This window comes from Corvus hawaiiensis, chromosome 1 (genome assembly GCF_020740725.1).
Source record: "Corvus hawaiiensis isolate bCorHaw1 chromosome 1, bCorHaw1.pri.cur, whole genome shotgun sequence".
Lineage (NCBI taxonomy): Eukaryota > Metazoa > Chordata > Aves > Passeriformes > Corvidae > Corvus > Corvus hawaiiensis.
The window spans coordinates 16,516,619-16,536,842 of NC_063213.1; the positions used below are offsets into that span (position 1 = coordinate 16,516,619).

Sequence of the window (20,224 nt, forward strand, 5' to 3'; positions counted from 1 at the left end):
TACTTTATGGCTAAGCTTGTAACAATCTTTCATGACCCAATGATATATCACTATTTTTTTTCATTTTTGAGACTGTCCTACTTCTACGCATATAGCAAGAAGCTTTTGAATAAGAAAAATCAGCTGGACTTCAAGGACTTACCCCCAAACAAGATCATTCAGTATAGGTATTAGTAACTTCACACAAGAGAAGTTTTTTTTTGCTTCTCTTTCTAAATGCAAATTTGCATTATTTAGCTGGAAAAGATCCCTTTCAAGTCCCACTACTGAAGCAGCAATTGAAAATAGGTGTGAATTTCTAGGGAGAACATTCCCTAGAAATCTCATTTAGAGAGTGCAATTTTGCCATAATTCTTAAATTTATTTACAATTTTAAATGTTTTATACACCTCAATTTACATACTAGGGAACTTGGTATTACATTTTATAGCAATTTACAGTGAATAAACAGAAAACCAATGTGCATAATTAAAATTAACCTTTATTACTCCAAAACCAGATGCCAAATATGCAGTATATTTCTGTTGGCATATTTCTGAAATACATGTACAACTGTAACTAGTCAGCCTAGACACTTCCTATACTGTTTTGTAACATTTCGACTCCCACGCTGAGCGGGATGTCACTATAGTAAGCTGACAAAAACTGGCAAAAAGAAAGTTGATCTCATTTTGAAAGGGGAAAAAACCCTATGTGCTCTTACTAAAAAAACTAGGTTATAAATCAAGCATTACACTCAGAAAATTCTAGAATACTATGTTACTTCTAGTTTTACATGTAGCTACCAGTTTCCAATCACATTTATTGGCACCAGCCCAGCTATTTTCATGTCCAAGTATGTTAACCCTCGACATTTATATGCTAATACATGCCCTCTCCGCAACAGAAGCTTGTAATCCCACAAGGCTACAATTGATTGTGCAGAAGGATTATGATCAATATGTGTTATTCCTAAAAACCAGTTCCATGAGATCAGAAGAATACTGGCATATAATTGCTAGCCATCACTTCCACTTGATTGGAAACAGCTCTTGTTTTCAAAACCTTTTTTGTATTTTCTTAGAATTTCCCGAGGTTTCTGTAAAGGTTGAAAGAAAAGGTTTTACTTCCCTACTTCTACCATAGAACAGAACTGGGAATGTTACTTGAAGTAACACATGCTTCAAACATTTTCTGAATTACTCTTCAGTGAGCAATGTTGTCCTCTTCAAAGAGATTATCTGTTGGATTATCAAACGCCCGTACATAGTATTACTAGAAACTAGTTCTGTAGAATCTCCAGCAGTGTAAAAGCACTGTCATCAAAGCACTGTCATCTGTCTACTGCAGTAATAAAAACTTTAAGAAACTTGTCAGCAGCACATCAGAGGTCACAGGTATTTCTCTTATCCCTGCTATGGTTCCACCCAAAACATGGTCCAAAGAGGCTTAGATACGTTTAGCCTGTTGTTTTTGCATTAAAATTTCTCTCCCAGCCATACATGTGTATTTTAGCCCCAAGAGTACTGGAAACATGACCACTAATATTTTTGTCTAGCATGGTGCTCCCACAATGTAGCTTGTTCATCCTTTGAGATGTTTTGTTACATTTCTAAATAAAAAGCCTTTAGTAGTGATCTCTAGCCTCAAACAGAGCATGAGCAATAGCTACATGACATCCTAATGCTTTACATCTCAGTCTGTCACTCTCCTTAACACATTCCAGAGCACATACTGTGGGGTATCACTTCAAACGCACATGTAGCAGCATGGCCCAGGAAGCTGTGCCAACACACACCACTGTATCTGCATGTTTTTCTTCTCAGCTTCAACACATTTGATTGAATCAAAATGCTGAATTCAACCCTGAGATTTATCCTTCTGAATAACTTCTTGTGCGAAGAGTATAGGGAGCAGAGGATGAGGAACTTTGCTTTATTTTGTGTCTTATTCTCATGAGACACAACAAATAGATGAGTAACAGAAGCTCACAAGAGACAGACTAATATTAAAGTGACACTAATGCCATACACACATCAGGAAGAGAAAAAAAGGCTATGCTGCGTAAGACTACGGCATTGCTAGATGTACATTCTTCAAATTATCAGTTACATATCCCAGAAGTTATCATCTTACTTCTAGTTTTTTCCCCTCTAGAACAATTTGGATTTCTTTGGCATCCAAAGTCTCATATTTCAATAAAGCTTCTGCTAAATTCTTGTGTTCTTTTGCATGAGTCTTCAGGATGTTCTTCGCTCGCTCATAGGAGTCCTAATATTAAGAACAGGTAGAAGGAGATTTTAAGACTTTAGAACAACAGTAAGATTCCACTTCAAAAATTGTTTCCAGGTAAATACAGCTTGAGACAAACATTTGAAGTTGGGCCTTATATTTCAAAGCTAGCACAGCTCCTGAGTCACAAAGATTTAAAATATAGCTGGCATAATTAATGAAAAAAAACCAAACAGTTTATGCCACCTTTGCATTTTGCACAAGTAGGCACAAAAACAAAATCCTGAGACAAACCTTAGTATTGTTACATATGACTTAGGAAAGACTTACTAGATTGGAAAATTTCCTGATTTTTATAACAAAATAGGTTTTTTTGCACTATGAGCAAAGCTACAGCATTCACAGATTGTTCCTCAAAGACTATCGTTTTTTAATACTTAAAAAATTCAAAACACTATGTAGTTTTAGAAAGCTGAAAGCTAAAGTCACCAGTTGCTGCAAGGAGATGCACAATGCCAGCATTACCACCTTCAGCTTTTAGTTCTATCCTGGTAGTTCTCACAAGGCCAAGTCAGTTCAACAATTACAGCAAAAGTGTTAATCATTTAAATGTTACAACATGAGTAATTCTCCTGCCTGTACCAAACTAATTCAGATTACCAGAACAGTGATCAGAAAGTTCAGTGATTATCAAATGTTACAAATTTCCCTGAGCATCTGACACTGATCCCTGTGAGGGATACTGAAGGCCAACACTGATCTGATACGGCCATTCCTGTGATTTTATACAAAATTACTCATCTTGGGAGTTATGAAATGTGAAAGTAACATAAAACATTCACATCTGTTCTAAAACAATTTGTGCCATACTTTTCCTGTGAATTGAATAGGCAAAATACAAATCCTGACCAAATATAAGTGTTAAAGAGTATATTAAAGAGTCCAATGCCACCAACTTGATTCACTCTACTTGTGCACGACAATCAAAAAAAAGTTCTGATATGCAGAGGTTAAAAGTTGCAGCTACATTAAATACTTGGGAATACTTTTATCCACCTGTGTATTTTAACCTGTATACATTACTTAAATGAATTAAGCAATCAGGTGTTCAATTTATCTCAGAAGTATGAGAGTGGGGAGGGAGAGGCTCTTACCCGTAGAAGCGTCCTCACTTCCTGTTCAATTGCAGACTGGGTTTCAGGGCTGACTTTCCCCGTATCAGTGTAGGTCATAACACCAAGCTAAACAACAACAAAAATAACTTTATCTTGCCGCTGTTGCAGTCATACACATAAAACACTGTATGAGTTTCAGCACCTATTGCTTTTGCATGCAAACACATAAGATCATGAAGTCAAATGCCTGCTGAAGTGCTTTCAGCAGAAGCAAAACAAGAAGCCTATTCATCAACTATGTAGTTACTGCAGAATTCCATTTCAATTGGTCACAGTACCGATCCTAACTAAGTGCTTTCTTACTTAAAAACCAAAGCAAAATGCCTAGACTACTGACACCTGATGGACAATAAACATGACTAAAGAAGCTTCTAAAGAAAGTCTAGAAAACTCACTGGTGTTACCCCCTTCACCCTCCCAGACTCAAAATTATCCTCAATTCCAAAACATTTGGCTTTATTGGAACTATTTTCTGAAGATATTAGTAACTTTCAAGGCAATTTTGGAGTGAAAATCCTGCAAGATAATTTTTAAAACTGTCAAATATACAGGTTTTCTAGTTGAGCTCTGTATAGCAGACCAGGTCATAAGGCTTACTCTTTTTGTGAAAACTACTTACCCTAATCTCAGAGATCACTGAAAGACAAATAGCTTTAGCTACAGAATAGAACTTGGTTTTGCTCCATATAAATATTAAAGGATTGATGATACTACCTTCTCACTCATTCCAAATCGAGTCACCATCAGTTTTGCGATTTTAGTAGCATTGTCAAAATCACTGGAAGCACCTAGAGAGCAAACAGATCTAAGTTACATTACTGAAACCATGTTAAACATGCCAGTCCACAGCCTTGATCAAAAACTCTTTTAACTACCAATCAGCAGACCTGTTGTGATGTGATCACTTCCAAATATGAGCTCTTCTGCTACTCTTCCTCCCATACAGACATCCATCTGTGCAAGCAACTGGGATCTAGTTTCACTCCATCTGTCATTTTCTGGGAGCAAAGATACCTGTAAGATACAGAACTGTGGTCAGGTAACAAAAACTGAAGAAATACTGAAGTAATCTCAAAAATGTTCTTATTTATATCCAAAGCCGATAAAGATTTTATGTAACTCTTTGCATGCTCTGGCCTGCCCCTGGTATATGCATTCTTCAGGTTTGCTTGGAGGTGCTCAGCTGAACCACTGAAACAGTCTCCTCAGACCCTGAGCACCACATTAATGTGGGCAACTTACACCTACTACCAGAAGAAACAGCACAACCTGTTCTATCAATTTCTCCTTATTCCTTGCACTTGGTCTGAGTACAAATCAACTTGCCCAGGGGATTCAGACCAATGGTTTTTTCATTAACCAAACACATTAACTTGAAAAAAGTTCAACAGGAAGAGACAGTAATAGAAATATTATTCTGTTCAAATGCTTGGCAGATAAAGGCAAAGTAGAAAAACTTATGGATATCCATGCTAAAAACAATACAGGTAACTGATGAAGTTTAAAAAAGCCACACTGGACAAAGAACAACCTAATAAAGGATGTTTGTATTAAAAGTACAGCTGAGTTTCTACTTAACAGTCCTTTGGATGTTCTTCAAAATTTTGCTGTTGGGTGCTATTTTAACTGCAGCAGAACCAAACTTACTTATATTTCTTTCCTTGTACATCTGAACTGTTATACTAACGCACACTAACTTATTACAAAATGAAGAAAGAAAGCTTTCTAACACACAGAAAAGATGACCATGGGTTTTCCGAGAGACTGCTCAAAACTGAGTATTTCAACAGATTACAATATTCATTAACATAATCACAGCAAATAGCATCACTACAAATTCCTCTACATCACCAAACCAACATAAAAATAAAACTAAACAAAGAAATATTAATAAACTAAGTAAAATTTTAAAATACTAGAAGAGCTGGATAAAGAAATACTCACATGTCCCAGTGTTGTTCCTCGTGTCATGATCGTGGCCTTGTTGATCGGCATCGCATCCTTGGTGTAATAGGCAATGATGGCATGTCCGGACTCATGGTAAGCAGTGATGGTTTTGTTCTTCTCATCAATTTCTACACTTCTACGCTCAGGTCCTTAAAAAGAGGAACATTAAATTAACCTTTTTGTACAGCTGGCCACCACAATCCACACATTACATATACTCAGAGCACAAAGCAGCCAAGGAACATGTAATCAAAGGGAACTAACACTTATTAAGTGCAAAATGTTTACAAGTCAGATTTTAATGTCTAAAAATGGACCTGAACATATTCTACAGACAAGCTGCTTTTAAAGGAATAGATTTAAAATGCAGTCTAAGTATCTGAGAAAATGTAATTTCTTCTCTCAAGCATGAACAGACCAGATTTATAGTGGTTATGCCTGAGACAGTTAAGCTTTGTGCTACCTTATGAGAAGTTAAACAGAAGTCCAGGCTTCTGATCATAGGAGGGGAAGGATAAGAAGTCAAGCCTGTCTCTCCCTCTAGGCTGAAGTATAACATGCAGCATTTTTAACTTTAAAAATAGTATCAAATTTTAAAGAATGTATTCCACACTAGATTTTACACACTACTCTCTGGTCTCAAAAGGTTCTATTCAAAAATAACTAATAGGAAACTTCATTAGTTAAAAAAAAACCCAAACAAACCATCTCCCCTCCCCCCCCAAAAAAACCTCTGTGTGAGGTAATATAACATACTTATAATACACACTATGTGTGTATTACAATATACATGTATGTCTTTTGTATAAAATCCTACCCATTAGAATTTTGTCCTTGGAGAATTCTAGTTCTTTCATGGTTACCATCTCTTTTCCATCAACAGCTGCCTTTAAGGCAGCTTGATTTACAAGATTTTCAAGCTCTGCTCCAGAAAATCCTACTGTGCCTCGTGCAATTATTTCCGGATCAACAGCTGTAGGGGGAGAAAAAAAAAACAAAACCCTTTTGTTTATTAGAGTCCATATGGCTCCTGAAATTTTAAGCAAGAATCATATTCTATTGAAAATTATGCATTAAACAAAAAAAAAAATCCATTTTAAAAGAAATTGAGCTTATTCTCAAGACACTATGAACTCTTAGCGACTAGAGGAAAACACTAGATACTAGACAATTTTTTTGTTCTCTTAACACAATAAAGCTGCATGTGCTGATGGAATAAAGGACTAATATGACAGGGGCTGATCCAGTACAGAAACTGTTACCAAAAAAAATACTACAGTAAAATATTTACTTACATGGGTCATACTTGATTTTGTTAAGGTACCACTTCAGAATTTCCGTACGACCTCTTACATCAGGCTTGGGAACAGTAACTTGCATATCAAAGCGACCAGGACGTATTAGAGCACTAAAAGAAACGACAATTTAGTACACTGACTCAAAAATGCTGCAGTAAATTAATTAATGTATATCAAGGGACAAAAATCCATTGCTATTTCTATAGATATCTACATAGATTATGTCTCATGAACATACACAAAGAATATATTTTTCTTACCTACTTACAAAAAGACAAATGAAAGGTATTATTGCCAACTCATTTTAAAAGACTTTTTGCATTTGAACATTTTACTTTGTGAACAAGGGATGCAGCTTACCAATTTGCTGAAAAACTTCCAGAAATTTTAAATGCTTAGAAACATATTAATTATTTCTCCATATTTAACTCTGCAACCTATTAAATGCCAAAAACTGGTCAATACACATCCTTTTTAAGAGGGAAAACTCCAGCTATGACACTGTAATACTAGAAGATTATCACAGGCAACTTTGGTTTTGTTGCAGGGGTTTTTTACTACATGGTCTGTAAAACAATCAATGCATTATACTCACTTGTCTAATGCTTCAGGGAAGTTTGTTGCACCAATAATCACAACACCTTCATTTGGTTTAAAGCTGTGTGGAAAACAAGGTGAGAATTATTTTTGTTCTGGACACAGAAATTACAATTTTGTCAATAACTACTGCTACTGACCTCACTGGCCCATCAAAAACATGGTTCACACATGTGATCCAAGAATGACCACGTTTAACCCAGCAACTGGTTAAAAACATGCTCTAATTTCAGTGCAGAACTTCTTCCTTTAGATATATAACCAGGCTAAAAAAATTGAGAAATTATTTGAAATAACTGCAGCTTCTGTGCAACTACAACTCAGAAGCTTCTATATTCTTTCCAACAAGGCCACTAATGCTACTCTTGTCAGCACTAGAAAGTAACCATAAAAACATATTAAATATATATCCTTAAAAGCATAACAAAAAAATTACACAAAACTTCAAAGCTGTCAAGAAGAAAAAGTTCACCCACATATCCAAAATACCAGTCAGTCAAGCACCTTCTGTGCCCTCAGAATCCATATATTTACCCATCCATTTCAGCAAGGAGTTGATTAATGGTCTGTCTTGAATAGGGGTGCATTGGAGATTCAATTCTCTTCCCACCAACAGAGTCCAATTCATCAATGAATATGACACAAGGTGCATTTGCTTTTGCTTCCCCTGACAAAAGGAAAATAGCAGAAGGAGCCTTGAACCACACAAAGGAACAAACAGTGTATCATGTAGTTTAGGACTCTACTGTTTCTATTATTCTTGGATTATAAAGTGTTCTATTAGACATCACCAAAACTGTCCTGCTTTTAGCCTAAAAAAAAAGGAAATAGAATCTTGATTCTCTGTATCTCTCCGTATTCTGTATCTCTCTGTATTCTCTGTATCTATCATTTCAAATACATATCTCCTTATCAGCCTGTTTTTATCATGCTGCAAGAAATCACTAGTAAAATAAACTAAGAAACTCTTGTATTTTGTATGAACTCCCTACAAGAGTTTATTTTACAGGCTTGGATAGAGAGTATTTGCCTATTAAATAAAAACAATATGAAATGTGATGGGTCTCATCACTAACTTATTTTAATAGAACTTGTTATTTTACAGTGAAGGGCTCACACTCAAGTTTACAGGTATTAAAACCACAAAAATGCAGTAATAAACATGAAGACCATCAGTTGGTACATGCATACCAGGATGCAACTCATCTCACCCAGCCAGATATATCTGTAACATTAATATTAATGTACAAGTCAGGCATGTACACTTTGGCAGTCAACAGAAGGAAATGCATTTTTAAGGTACTACATGCCTTACATTTTGCATCCCATCCATGTGAAGCAAATCACGTTTTTTCTACAAATGCAAACTACTTTGTGCATTGTATATATTTGACACCATCAATCTTCCATTTAAGAGGGAAGCTGGATTCTCTCCTCCCCAATAATATTTTCACACTTAAAATAGGAAGCTTCTTCTGTGAAAGTTATAAATCTAGACATTCATTTTGAAAGTTTTATTATAATGCCCTTTATTCTGAGCCTGTTGGTAGGTGTGAGAAAGGAAATCTCAGCTTACTGCTATGATGACATAAAGCTCTCATTAAGACTAAAAAAAAAAAAAATCTAAAAATGAGGCCAGTAATTGAGAAGGTTAACACAATTTTTTAGTCTTAAATTTACAATTCAAATTTACAACAATTTATGTATGACTAAGTAAGTTACAACCTCAAATATTCAATTTAGTTTATAGAACATTACATTTCTAATTAAATTACTACTTTTCTCTGGGACTGTTTTAACATCAGTTTAAGTTTTGCTCTAATTTTATGTGATGGTTAGGAAGATTCTACAATTAACTGATGCTCACAGAATTGTGACATTTACCTACACAATTTAAGCTTTATTTATTAGCCTTATACACTATTACTTTCCAGTAACCAGAATTGTAACTAATCAAGCCATGTAAACAACGCTGAATACTTAATCTTGCACGTGAAAAGACTTCAAACCCACAAATATTTCACTTACTGAACAGGCTTCGGATGCGACTGGCTCCCACACCAACAAACATCTCATCGAACTCTGACCCGGACGCGTAATAAAATGGAACGTCAGCTTCACCAGCCACAGCCCGTGCAAGAAGCGTCTTGCCAGTGCCAGGTGGTCCAACTAACAGAATACCTAAAAGACAAAAAAAAACCCCACAAACCCAACAAAACCACCAAATCCACACAGTCTTATTATATGACTAGTTTCTTCCACGCATTAGAAGAAATCTAATCATGTACACTTGGCTCCAAACAGTTGTTAAGATCCCATTTCAGGTACTGCTCATTACTGCCAGTGTGAAGGAGCTCCGTGTAACAAATCTAGATACAATCCGATCCGTATTTAAGAAACAACAAAGACTTGTAAGACCATCAAAACAGAAGCCTGAAGTATTTTGTAAATTTACTGTTGACTTAAGCACCTGAATCTACAACAGTGTTTCCTTCAAACTGACATTTTCCTGGCTGTTTCTGTGGAACCTTTTTTTTAAAATTAAATCCTTCCAAGTAATTGTCTTTAAACAGTGTAGAGCACTAACAGGAAACAGATTTATCAGGTCGATGCATTCCAGATTCGTGTGGACTTCCATTATGATCTTAATCATCCTTTTACATGAAAATATTTGTTTCTGAACTATCTAAAGCAGTTAGCAAGCACTAAAGGTGCTAAAAGCCATAAGGAAGAAATAAAGGTTAATAAACGCCCCTGCTTTACAGGGAAAAGTACTACTGTTTATTAGTTCAATAACTAAAAAAGGCACAGTATATTTTGTCTAACCCCAAAATTTTCATTTGCATAATATATGAAAAAATAGCAAGAAACTAGGCTGTAAAGTAGTCTTTCAGGACAGAACATGCCTCATAGCCATGGCTACATAGGATTTTCATTTCTGCTGAGCAATGATTCTTACCTTTTGGAAGTTTACCTCCTAATACAGTAAATTTGTGGGGGTTTTTCAGAAATTCCACAACTTCTTGCAATTCCTGTTTAGCTTCTTCAACCTATACATGAAAAACATGCCACAAATATAACTAAGCATTTATAAAATACTGCATGTTTTCATAGGTAAGTTTTGTATTAGCAATTAAGTCCCTAATTGTGTATTGATCAAAAATACAGACAGAAAAAGATTAAAGTGTACCACAGACCTTCTGTGGATACCAATATTTAATTCAACCTATCCTTAAAAAGCTTGCAGGACTAAGTAAGCATAAAACTTAGTGAAGGAACAACCAAACAGTTCAAGACCAGATCTGACCAAAGAAATAAATACAAAGTCAAAAGGTCTACATCAAGATATTAGTCCTATTAATTATAAAGAGATTAATTCTATCTGTTTGTCCAAAGGGAAGGAAAGGGGGAGGTCCTCATTTTGCCACTAACAGTCAAAGAACAACTGAACAGAAAAAAAAGAGGTATCCCATCAGCAGTGACATGCCCACTTCTTTCTGGGAATCTCCAGATCTCCTATCCTAATAACACCACCTGAAAGAGATGGTACTAAGAGAGAAATGATCAAATGGCATTATTATCTTTTTGTACTAATTAACTTCTGCAAAAGGTAGATTAACACTGATATTTGGCCTGCCATTTGCTATTCTTGCCTTTAAAACTGTTATTCAACAAGTGGAGAGTGCACCTTTTAAAAGGTATTAAATGCCACAAAAACGAAGTAAAAAAAGAGTGGTTAAAACCTTCCTTCATCTTGGAGTGGCCAATGCATACAAAGATTCAGTTCATACAAAGAAATCTCCTGAACAGAGTAAGACATTCATAATGATTAGTTAAACATCAGACTCAAAATGATCAGTTAAACATCAGACTCATAATAATTAGTTAAAACAAGAACTTGCACACATTTTACTTTTGATCTTACCCCTTTAACATGTTCGAAGGTGACATTTTTCAACTGGATTGGATCAACTGCTGCATCAAAGATACTTGATGTTCGAAAGCGTACTAAGAGCAAACAGCAGACGACGAACAACAAATTTATACACAACGTCATTTCATTCCAAGACTGAGCGCTGCACCTGAACACATGCTGGTAAGACACTGACCTTACACCTGCCCTTTTGAAAGGGCATGTGTTCATTTACAAGTGTCCACCAGGAATAAGATCTATGTTTCAAAAAAAAAAATCTTTAAAATATTTGCAATTAATTCGGTGATATGCCTTTTAGACACGTGTAGTACAGAAAGCTCTTGATCCAGACGCATGTACACAAAACCAGAACTTCTCCCTCAATGTTTCTGCACATATCCTAACGTGCTTGAGACCCAGGTGGTAACTTAGCATCAAGTTGAATATCTCCAGTTACATTAGCTCAGCCTTTTGATTGTTCCATTATTTCCAACAGATTTCTCAAGATGGCAATTTGGCAATCCAAGTTCCTAGTTGCTATAAACCAGGCTGGGATTACAAAATCAAGCCATCTTGCCTACAGTTGATCTAGGTAACACATCATCTAAATTGAAAGACAAATACCTAATTGGTGACCAGTCTGACTTCTCTGGTTCTATGTAACTGTTTCACCAAAAGAAATAAAATAATTATACTGACAGAGAACATTTTTGTCTTTATGAACATTTTGTCACGCTGTCATCTGAAAGGCTGTAGCCAGAAGTAGCAAATAACTCTTATGATAACTTTTCAGTGTACTAATGAAAACCAATCATAATGTCAAAACATATTTAATTTATGCTAAACCTACTGGAAGAAACAACTCAAGTGAAACAGTGTGGAAAAAAAAGTTAACTAACCAGCATCAGAAAAGGAACCTTTCCCAGGTAAAAATGACGAATATATAGCAAGATAAAAACAAAGAACGAAGAGAAAGAAAGAAAGCAAACGTGATCTTCTTAAGGAATCTGTAAAAGAAAACAAAAACATATTTAACATTGGCTGAAAGAAACTACTTTCTGATTGCAAAGACAAGATATGTAAAGTAAAACAACTTACCAAGTGTTTTTTGCAGGAATACCTGTGCTTTCAAAAAACCTTCTGCAAAACCAGTTTTAAAAGCATCCTGGTGTGCCTCTGGGATATTTTTTGTTTTCATTAGTGTGTCTAGGTTTTCAACATCAATCCGTCGCTTTCTCAGGATAAAACCCTGCAATATTTTACAAAGCAGTGTTAGTATACACCAAGTTTGGATAAACAGTTAACTTACCACCTGGCTAACATGGGTGATAGGAAAAAATTAAAACTACCAACACCATATAATTCATGTGCTATTGGGTTAGTTAGATGGTACAGGCCAGCAGCCTGAGTGTGGAATCCCAATGGTTTGAGCAGGGGCACTCCCATTTTTGCTGAGATGATCATTTTTGGAGCCCTCCTGGATCCCAGTTCCAAACTGAAAACACAGCCTAAGACAGATCTGTACACAGCCAGCTTTATTCACTGGATTCAGTGGGACTTACTAGCTTAAGCTTTTTGCTTTATTTCCAATTGCAAAATACCTTTGCAAGTATAGTTTTGATGGAGCTTAAGCAAATACATCTCATGTGCCCTATCACATTTAGGAGAAGCCCTGCATGCAGCTAGCTCTGGTTTATCTTCATCCACAGTACACCTAGTCCACAGATTAAATAAACCACATATGCCTAGATGAAGAGTTCAAAGGTAATTTACACACACAGTTAAATCAGAAATCATAATTGACCTGACTTCTGTACAAGCAATTAGAAGCAAAGAGTACCCAGGTTAAATTGGTTTCGTTAGTGCTTTTCCACCCCAAACTTGGATAGTTATCTGCTGACTTGAAAACACACATTCTTGTATGTTAAACTAGATGTATTTCTGTTTTTAAAAAAAATCCTTTGATTTGAAGCTATTTTTAGTTTCAAAGTCACAGAAATAAGAGTATAAAGAATTTAATTTCTAGAGTTACAACCATAGTTATATGCTGAAACTGCTCTCCTAAAAATTCAAATAATCTTATTACTGGTGATCTGTGAAGCAAATATATGTATTAATAAGAAAAAACAATACATTGCCATTAGCTCAAGTTTCAAAATTAGGAGATTTTTTTCATGCTAGTGAAAGAAAACTGGTAAATTCTGAAGGTTCATTCAAGAGAAAGAGATGGTCTGAGTAAGCTCAAAACAACTCCATAACGCTACTTGTATTTACCTTCAAAATTGAAGAAAGTGAACTTTTTGGTTCTGTGAATTGATCAGATGTTGACTGCAGACGTCTTGCTCTTGATCTCAAAGTCTTAAAGTTCCGTGACTGTATGTAAACTTTAAGCAGTAAAAATAAACAACAGTTAAAAACTAATCATTACTACCACTACAAAAAAAAGGCCTTAAGAAATTTCAGAAACTATTATATGAAAGAATATGGAATATAATCTTCCCAACATATCCACTGTACTGTAAATGGATAATTATGTCATCACAAACCCTATTTGTAGTCTGACCTTGCAAGCAAACTTCTGTTTCACATAAAATTTTATGTTAAAATAATCAGGAGTTCATGCTATAAATTATAGCTAATTGACCAACTTGGGGAACAGGAGACATTCAGACAATTAAACCCAGGCAGGCTGACAAACATGAAACATTCAGAAGCAAATCCAGAAGGATGGGAATAATGCTTTGTCTAAAAGCTCTGAGGAGATCTGGAACAGCTTCAGTGTGCTGTTACCTTTGAAATTGACAAAAGAAATGAGACCACTTAATCCCAGTGAGTTTATCGCACTCTAAGTCATCTCCTACAACATCAGAAACCTTGTGATGGACATTTTACCACCAGCTAAGAATATTTATCTTCTTTCACTACTATGTTTTAAAATAAACACCAATCCCAGTCAATTATATTGCCTTCACTAAGCTTTTTGTTGTTCCAGAACAGCACCGGATAAAAAGAACTTCTGGAGCTGACCTTTGAGCCCTGCTCAAAAAAAAGTCTAACATTTGATCAGGTAGCTCTGGACCTTGTCCAGCTCAGTTTTGAATATCTCCAAGGATTAAGATAACCAAACTTCTCCAGACAATCTGTTTCAGAACTTAGCCATTCTCGTTTTGAAAATTTTCAGAGATTTTACATGCTTTTACTTGGAATAGTTGCCTCTTCTTTAAAGTGTATGTGAGAAGGGGAACTGATAAAGGTTCAATAGCAATTGGATCACTCCTTTCCTTCTATTCTGCTAACTAAAACCTCAGATCCTTCAGCTTCCCCCCTACATTAAATGCTTAAAAATCTGCACCCTTCCTTTGTGACCCATCACTGGGCTATCTCCATGTTGTCAGCGTTTCTCTTCAGCACAGGATACAAACATAGATATACCCAGATGTAGCATCAGAAGAACTGAATTGAGGACAGTACATGAACTTCCTGAACTCTTGATTATGTTTTCCCTAATGCTGTCAGTCACCAAACCCCTCAGAAAATTCACCTGGATGAGTACTGAATTCAACATATTTATTGATTCAAAAACAGTCAGTTCATCTATGGTCTTTCAAGAATATGATCCACAAATACTGACATCTTGGAACAACATGGTGTTTACTAAATTCTGGAAACATACTACTCGGATGCAAAAATAACTTCATGTTTTGAAGTGTTACTATCGACATCAGTTTCTCCTGGAAGCTTACTGGTATTTCCCAAGTGACACTTCTACAACAAATGGAAAAATACTTTTCCAGAATAGAAAAATACTATAGTGACTAAAACCAGTGTAGTTTATTGCTTTATACCTGGCCAACACCGAACATCTGAACAAAAATTTTGGAGGGGATTAGGACGTTGTCTGTACAAACAAGATGAGCGTAAAGCACTGAAAACATCCACAAAACCTGCAAAAAGATACAACGAAGTGTAAATACACCCTATCTTAAATGGCAACTCAATATTACTTCTTGCACAGTTTGGTTTTTTATTTTCTTAAATAGTAATTCTATTTTACTACAGTCCTCCAGGCATCTTTAATTAAACAAATCACCAGAACATCGATCAAAGCTTTGAAGCATTTCCAACTATTTTGTTCACTTTCAGGTAACTGTCACTGAGGGTTTTTTTTTGTACCTCACAACACAATGCAATTTAATATTTTTTCTTTTATTAAGAATAATATATTATTCTTAATATATTATATTATATTAATATTATATATGTGTAAAATATATTATATACTATTATATATAATATATAATATATATAATATATATAATATATTAATATATTATATTATTCTTAATACTCTCTCTCTCTACTGCAATACTATATAGGCAGTATCTCAAATGCCAGCTATATAGTTATTTTTCTAATACATTCTTAAGTATTTACAATGGTCTTACTTCCTGCATTTTAGACTAATTCCAACAAAACATCTTTACCTGCAAGGAACCACTCTTGTCTATTTCAGCAATGAAACACTCTACATGGACTCTTAACAGTTTGCCACCTTGAACTCCTTTCTAATTAGTGTCTTTGTGTAACATTGCTTCAAGCAAAAAATTAATAACAATGTAAACTGGAAATGTCTATGACATAAATAGATTAGCAAAATCTAATGTCTTGGTGAAACGAACTGGTGGAAAAATTCACAGCTCAAGCTCATCATTAAGAGAAATGCACTTGTACTACAGCTGAGTTCAGAAAAGTTTAACAGCAACCAACTCGAAATCTGAAGAAACAATTTACTGAATTTTCTAAATTTCCTGAGTTTCAAAAGCACCACTCTAGAGACAACATATATATACAAAAAAAATACATCAATACTATTTTTATTAAATACATTTAACTACAAATTATCTACAGCACAAGAGATTAAACTAAAGAATAACTGTATTCACCTTTACAATTTAACTCTCACCGACTCTCATAAACACTTCACTTAAACATACCATGCTTATTTTCAAAGAAGGATTGAGCAGAGATGTATGATGTGTGCCACTGCGAGGAGACTTTGCTTTCTGTACAGTAGCCAGGAAGCAGCCTGTTCACCAACTCTCTGAACTGGTTAGCTTTCAAATCAGACAAACCCAGATCTCTTAAATTTCTAAGCACAGACTGAAAAATAGATATAAATGTTCAAAATTTACATAAGATTACCTTAGGGAAAGATTACTTTACGTAAGATTACTTTAGAGAAAAAAAATCCCAGCAGCACCAAAAGCAAATACAGATTAAAAAAAACCCCAACAAACCAACCAAACAAAAAACCCCCACAAAAACCCAACAATGGAATCACAACACAGTGATGAGTAGTACGTCCCATGCTGATTTCCAGTGTTCTGCAGTTATTGAGAGATTCCATGATTTTCCTCCCAAAAATGTGCTTAGTTACAAAGCTTGTAAGAAATGCACTGAAAAAAAAAATCCTGTTTTGTTTAATCCCATTACATTATTTTATAGACCAGTAGAATATTACAGTCACTCCCACTGATATTATTCAGATCTAACTTAGTTAAACCCAAAGCATCACTTCTTGAAAAGGTTTTTAGTACCTCACTCTTCTGAGGATCATGCTCTGGGGAGGTGTCCCTTTGAACAGGCTTTATGGATGCTTTGCTGGCAGAAGTTGTGGAGCTTTTTGGTGAATGAAAGGCATTGATTAGGTGACTCAGAGGAACAGTAGCCTGGAAAAAAAAAAAACAGATAAAGACTTAAGCTTGTTTAAATTATTTAAACATACTTCTATTCCAAATTCTGACTTATAACTGTGTATCTTGTACACTGCCTTTTAACTGAGGTCTTAACTATAAACTACATGACCTTCAACACCACAGTGTTAGCTGATACCTCTTTTTAAGGAGAAAAAAAAGGAAGTTTAAGGATGTATGACAGATTAGAAGCTCATATTTTCATCTGTAAAGCAATACTTTTGTAACTTGAATTATCTATACTTTTTCCTGCATTATTAAAAGCTATTCCCAAATTTTGCCTTTATGTTTTCTTCCTTGGGATTTCAACTTAAGGATCAAAATAAAACTATGCAAAACACACAGTCAAATCTGCAGTTCAGCAGCATTCAGCCAACTCCACCTCATGAATCAGTACAGAAGTCCAGGTGTACCACATATCAGGGCTCCTCCTCTTAACATGACTACATCTCTTGTGAATACAAGGTACAAATAACTCCAGCAGCTCTGAAACTCCTCATTCTCAGTACACGTCACTAGGAAGGAGCTGGAATATAACTGGCTGCTGGAATGATCCCTGATTGCAATACCTGATTGAAGCTTAATTGGGTACGTCTTTGAATGTCCTTCTGAAAGGACTACCATCTCTGTGTTGACTAGACAGACAATCAAAAGACACAGTGCTGTGAGACATGAAAACTGCCTCATAATTAATTGTCTAAAGTTATAATTAGACTCAGAGTTTGTGGTAAAACCATAAAGCCTCCAGAGGTCAAAGCCAACACCTCAACCACTAACCAGACTTTCCATCTGCATTTACCACTCTGGTGAAATGACACATTCCTAGAAACATACAAATTCTTCTATTTCACTACTCTAATGAAAGCTATAAATACATTCTCCACATGTGAAAAGAATAATCATATTGCATTGTGGAATAAGACTATCATATACTGATACAAAACTTAAAAATAAAACCAAAACCACTGGTTAAGATCAAAGTCCATAAAACTCACCAGTCCCATCAAACTCACTGTCTAATTAACGATGTCTTCCCGATTGCTTTCGGACTGTTCTATACAACAAATTACCGACAGCTTTCCCTCCCCTAACGCTTCTAAGTCACTTCCTTTTGGCTTTCACAACAACCCGTTAAAATTAACAGCAGTTTAGTAACACACATCACCACCCTTTGCTTTTACTACAAAAACAGATACTAAGAAACGCCATCTATGGTTATTTCGTCATTTCAGCCTGCTTTTACTCTTTGTAAGATTTTATTGTACCTTCCTCTCTCCTCCACGTAAGCACTTTTTTTCCTCGATACGGACCCCAGGCCGCCAGGGCCCCTACCCGATCCTCTACGCGCTGCGGCCCTGCTGACGCCCAAAGCCCCAGGAACGTGGCAGGCGGGATCTCGGCTCCTCCCGCCGCGGCCCACAACCCCCGGGCCTTCCGAGCGCCTCCGCCCGGACACGAAGCGAGCCCCCGCGGGACAGCGGGCCCGGGGCGCGGCGAACCGCGCACCGCACCGGGCCGGGGCGTCCCGCCATCCCCTCACCTGGGGTTGCACGGTGGAAAAGGAAAACATCCTCCCGGCGGGGCCGGCGGCGGCCACAGGCGCCTCTACCGCCTCCCAGCCCAGCCGCAGGAGCCTGCCCGCTGTGGCCGCCGGCGGCTGAGGAGGCCCCGAGGCTCCGCTCCGGGAAATGTCCGCCCCGCGGCCGCGCTGCCCGGGCCGAGCCGCCCCGGAAGCGGCGGGAGCCGAAATCGCTTCCGGGCCGCCGCTGCCGCTGCCCCGCGCAGCCGCCGCCTCGAGGCGCGGGCGGAACAGGGGAGCGGGCGCGGCCGGGGGTGCCCGGGCAGAGGGGCGGGCAGGGCCCAGCGGGGGACCCGCTGTCACCCGGGGGCGGTGCAGCTGCCAGAGGGACCTGCCCCTGCTCGGGGTCATGGCCCCCGGGGGTTGTCCCGAATGCGGGCTCGTTAACCGGCGCGCAGCGCCATTTCACGCACCCAGGCGAGGTATTTCCAATTTTTATTCTAGTTTGCACTAAGCAGGGACATAGGTGGTAACCCAGGAAGGGCTGGCTCACCAATCATGAAAACTTGACACTATACATTTTAACAAAGGCATCAGCATTCATTGGTTATAAATCACGTAAGTCTAAGGTTAATTAGTTCAACCCCTTATTTGGTAGCTATAGATCCCGCTTCTCATGCTAATCGGTCTCCAGGTGCAGTTCTTCCTTCCATTTAAGTCTGGGGTCCTTTTTGAGTAGGTGGTCAGTGAGTTGGTGGTCAGGGTCTCCCACTGCCAGAATTTCCTTTCCCCAGTCACTGCTCAGTCCTGACTTCACTCCTGGTGGCTCTTATCCAGACAGCCTGTTTGTCTTGGGATTGTCTTTGCTCTTCCTTAAAATATTAGCCAAGTGTATGATGTTTCTAAAGCAATGGATGATGGGGAGGTCCTTTGAGACAGCCAGCACAGCTTCACCAGCGAAAAATCCTCTCTGACCAACCTAGTGGCCTCTTATGATGGAGTAACTATATCAGTGGATAAGGGAAGGGCTACAGATGTCATTTATCTGGACTTCATAAAGCCAGTTATCTTGGGGGTTTATTAGCATTTTCTTTCTTTCACCTGACCACTGCTCTTCACTGAAAGTGCTACCCCACACCAACTTACACTGCTCTGGATGAGTGCAACCCCAGTGCTGCCTCCCCCTGCCTTTGTGCACATCTCTTCTGTTTTCCACTAGCACTCTTGTGATCAAAGTCATGTAGCTCAGCTTGCTGATTTGGCAGAAACCTAACCTGACAACAGCAAGAAAACCTAAAAGGTCATGACCATTTACCTGGATCCACCCCATGAAGCAGTTTTCCACATAGCTGTACAACGGCCCATGCTGCCTCGAGGGAAGGGAGCGAAGGCATTACCCTCTCTCCAGTGAGCTCAGGCTGTAGTGGAGTACACGCTCCTGATGCACTCACATTGCTGGCATAACCTGATGTCTGCACAGGATGCCAGCACAAGAAGCAACCCCCCCTTCTCTCAGCTGTGTTTTTCTGCTGGCATTGCACCTGGTGAGACACACCTAAACTAACATTGCAGAGTTAAATGACAAACACAGACAACGATACATTGCATTTCATACCATTTCAAAGCTAATTTAAAACATGCTTTCTACATTTTCTCATTAAATTGCAGGTATTGCTGGGATCTGTGGGACAGCAGCTGTCACACATACAAGCAAGGCGTGGTCTCTGAGCAGGGTCAGATTATGAGTGATGTATCTCGGAGCAAAACAAGGGCCTAATGACTAATCTGCTGTGTGAAAGGAGAGCCACTGT

General features: G+C 37.5%; 1 protein-coding gene across 1 annotated transcript; it reads right to left on the reverse strand.

Annotated features, from left to right (window-relative positions):
• Positions 1-461: 461 nt before the first annotated feature.
• On the reverse strand, positions 462-18,629 carry YME1L1 (YME1 like 1 ATPase). Its single transcript, XM_048294251.1, has 19 exons — positions 18,435-18,629; positions 16,739-16,870; positions 16,136-16,301; positions 14,987-15,085; positions 13,416-13,525; positions 12,240-12,390; positions 12,041-12,148; positions 11,154-11,236; positions 10,188-10,278; positions 9,257-9,409; positions 7,763-7,895; positions 7,227-7,289; positions 6,629-6,741; positions 6,151-6,306; positions 5,331-5,482; positions 4,274-4,400; positions 4,101-4,174; positions 3,366-3,452; positions 462-2,250 (listed from the first exon to the last, which is right to left on the reverse strand). The coding sequence occupies exons 1-19, from the start codon at positions 18,462-18,464 to the stop codon at positions 2,107-2,109; spliced, it is 2,172 nt and encodes a 723-aa protein (XP_048150208.1). The 5' UTR covers positions 18,465-18,629; the 3' UTR covers positions 462-2,106.
• Positions 18,630-20,224: the final 1,595 nt, after the last annotated feature.

Coding starts and splice junctions, on each gene's coding strand:
- YME1L1 (XM_048294251.1), bottom strand. CDS start 18,464: ATGTTTTCCTTTTCCACCGTGCAACCCCAG. Junction 16,302..16,738: donor ATGATCCTCAGAAGAGTGAG/GTACTAAAAACC, acceptor TCTATTTTTCAG/TCTGTGCTTAGAAATTTAAG. Junction 12,391..13,415: donor CACTTTCTTCAATTTTGAAG/GTAAATACAAGT, acceptor AAAATATTGCAG/GGTTTTATCCTGAGAAAGCG.